Below are 2,068 nucleotides of genomic sequence, written 5' to 3'. Positions count from 1 at the left end.
TGTGTGTTAGTAGTTCTATAAAGTCTGAGCTGGGACCCCCCCAAAACGGCCCCGGCCGTTTCCTCTCCCTAGGTTGACGGCCTGTGTAAACAGCCGAGGAGATATGGTGAAAGGCATAGTACCCCCACCCACATGATGTAGGTTTACCCAGTCCTAGGTGGACGGGCGGTGTAAACGGTCGGGGGGGATATGATGAACGACATAGTCCCCTCACCCACCCACATGATGTAGGTTTACCCAGTCCTAGGTGGACGGGCGGTGTAAACGGCCGGGGGGATATGATGAACGGCATAGTCACCTCACCCACCCATATGATGTGTGTTTACCCAGTCTTAGGTGGACGGGCGGTGTAAACGCCCGGGGAGATATGGTGAAAGGTCGATGTTTCTCGTTCCTAGATATCATTTCGTTATATCATGGTACAAGTTACCTTGGTATATGCATAGTATACCTAGGTAGATGGAACAACATAGTGTATATCTTGATATATTACAGAAAATTAGAGGTATTTTAAAAATTTCATAATTTTAGAATTGTATGAAAATATTTGAATGCAAAAAAGTGAAAGGTGTAATCAAGCGGCGACGGCGGCTATTAATCCCACGAAACCCAACTTTAGCTATGTGACGTGTATGCCTTTGATCATAGAGAGTTTCTTGACTAACGTATGTATTAAAACAGTAAATCAGCGGTTTACCCCTACATAGAAGGGGAGGTGATGATGAAACTCATCATAAGGTGATCATTATTATGATATTAAAGTAAATAAATAAATATGTACAATATTATACTATTTCATAAGAATTGAGTTATTTTTTAATTATAGAGAAAATATTTATACGTTTGAAATAATATTTTATCAAATTCTTTTTTTTTTTTTTTTTTGATTATTCAGTAACACTACCGCGTTTGTTAATAGACATTAATGTGTAATCGTTTTTGTATAAAACATGTATACACACAATCTATTACATATATTTGTATACNTGTATACACATAATCTAATACATATATTTGTATACAAATATTTAGAAATCGAGAGTTTAAAATTAATTATTATGATATTAAAGTGAAATCACTTAAGTGGTGAAGGAATGGGTTAGTTTACGGGGATATGTGACCTATGATTTGATGACCCTCCTATGAAAATATGTGATTTTTCCGCATAAAAGAAGGATTATTACTCGAGTAAAATTAATAGTGTTGTGTCAGTTAAACACCTTAAAAATGTTTTCTTGTGACAAGTGTGAAAAAGTGTATGTCGCCAAAAACTGTTTGATGAGACATAGAAAAATCCATGACGGTATACGATTTAAGTGTTATTTATGCTCATCTAGTTTTTCAGACAAATGTGGACTTGTACGCCATGTTCAAAAGATACACCGTAAGTATTACAATTATTATTCAGTAAAATACTAATATGAAAAGAGAAAATATATTAGTAGAGTGTTAATATAAGTGTAATATTTTAGATCTCGTAAAGTATGGTGTGGATTATAATATAGCTATTGGAAATCATGCTGATTCGAGAGCTATGTCAACGACTGGTAAGTAAAGAAAATATATTATTAAAAATTTATATGTTAAAATAAATATATTGATTTTAGAAAATGTAAATGTTGTGGAGAGAATGCAGGCAGGTCCCAGTGCAATTAGTCCTAAACGTCGCAAACAATGTAACACCGACAATACGATTAAATGCAAACGGGTAAAGGTGAAACGATTACAGGACATTACGACGAGCGGTTTTCATAAAACGGGTGAATCATTAAATAGTCAAATTTTATGGTTTTACAAAAAGAATATTGAAAATGTAGTCGGGTATCAATCGTTTTTGTCGGCAACAAGAGACGATTTAGTTGAAAAATTACGCGACTGTCTTAAAGTAATGGGTTCGATAAAATTCAACTTAAAACTGGAGGCGACTTATATTGTGCCAAATAATGAAACCAAGTACGAAAATCGGTCATTTAAAACGTCGGCAGCTGAGTTAATTAACGAGGACGATATCGATCATGCTGTGGATATTTCATACACAAAATTATTAGAAGAACAGGAAAACTATGCT

The 2,068-nt window shown here is 34.8% G+C and overlaps 1 protein-coding gene across 1 annotated transcript; it reads left to right on the top strand.

The window, feature by feature from the left end:
• Positions 1-1,368: 1,368 nt before the first annotated feature.
• On the top strand, positions 1,369-1,953 carry LOC126909649 (uncharacterized; the record flags this gene model as incomplete). The annotated part of the gene is made up of 2 exons (XM_050692089.1): positions 1,369-1,547; positions 1,608-1,953. Coding segments are annotated over exons 1-2 (359 nt in total), but the record flags the coding sequence as incomplete, so codon positions are not given.
• Positions 1,954-2,068: the final 115 nt, after the last annotated feature.

The sequence above is a fragment of the Daktulosphaira vitifoliae genome, unplaced genomic scaffold (genome assembly GCF_025091365.1).
Source record: "Daktulosphaira vitifoliae isolate Bord-2020 unplaced genomic scaffold, ASM2509136v1 Scaffold_781, whole genome shotgun sequence".
Lineage (NCBI taxonomy): Eukaryota > Metazoa > Arthropoda > Insecta > Hemiptera > Phylloxeridae > Daktulosphaira > Daktulosphaira vitifoliae.
The sequence above is the reverse complement of the archived record's forward strand: the minus strand, read 5'-3'. Positions and strand labels throughout refer to the sequence as shown.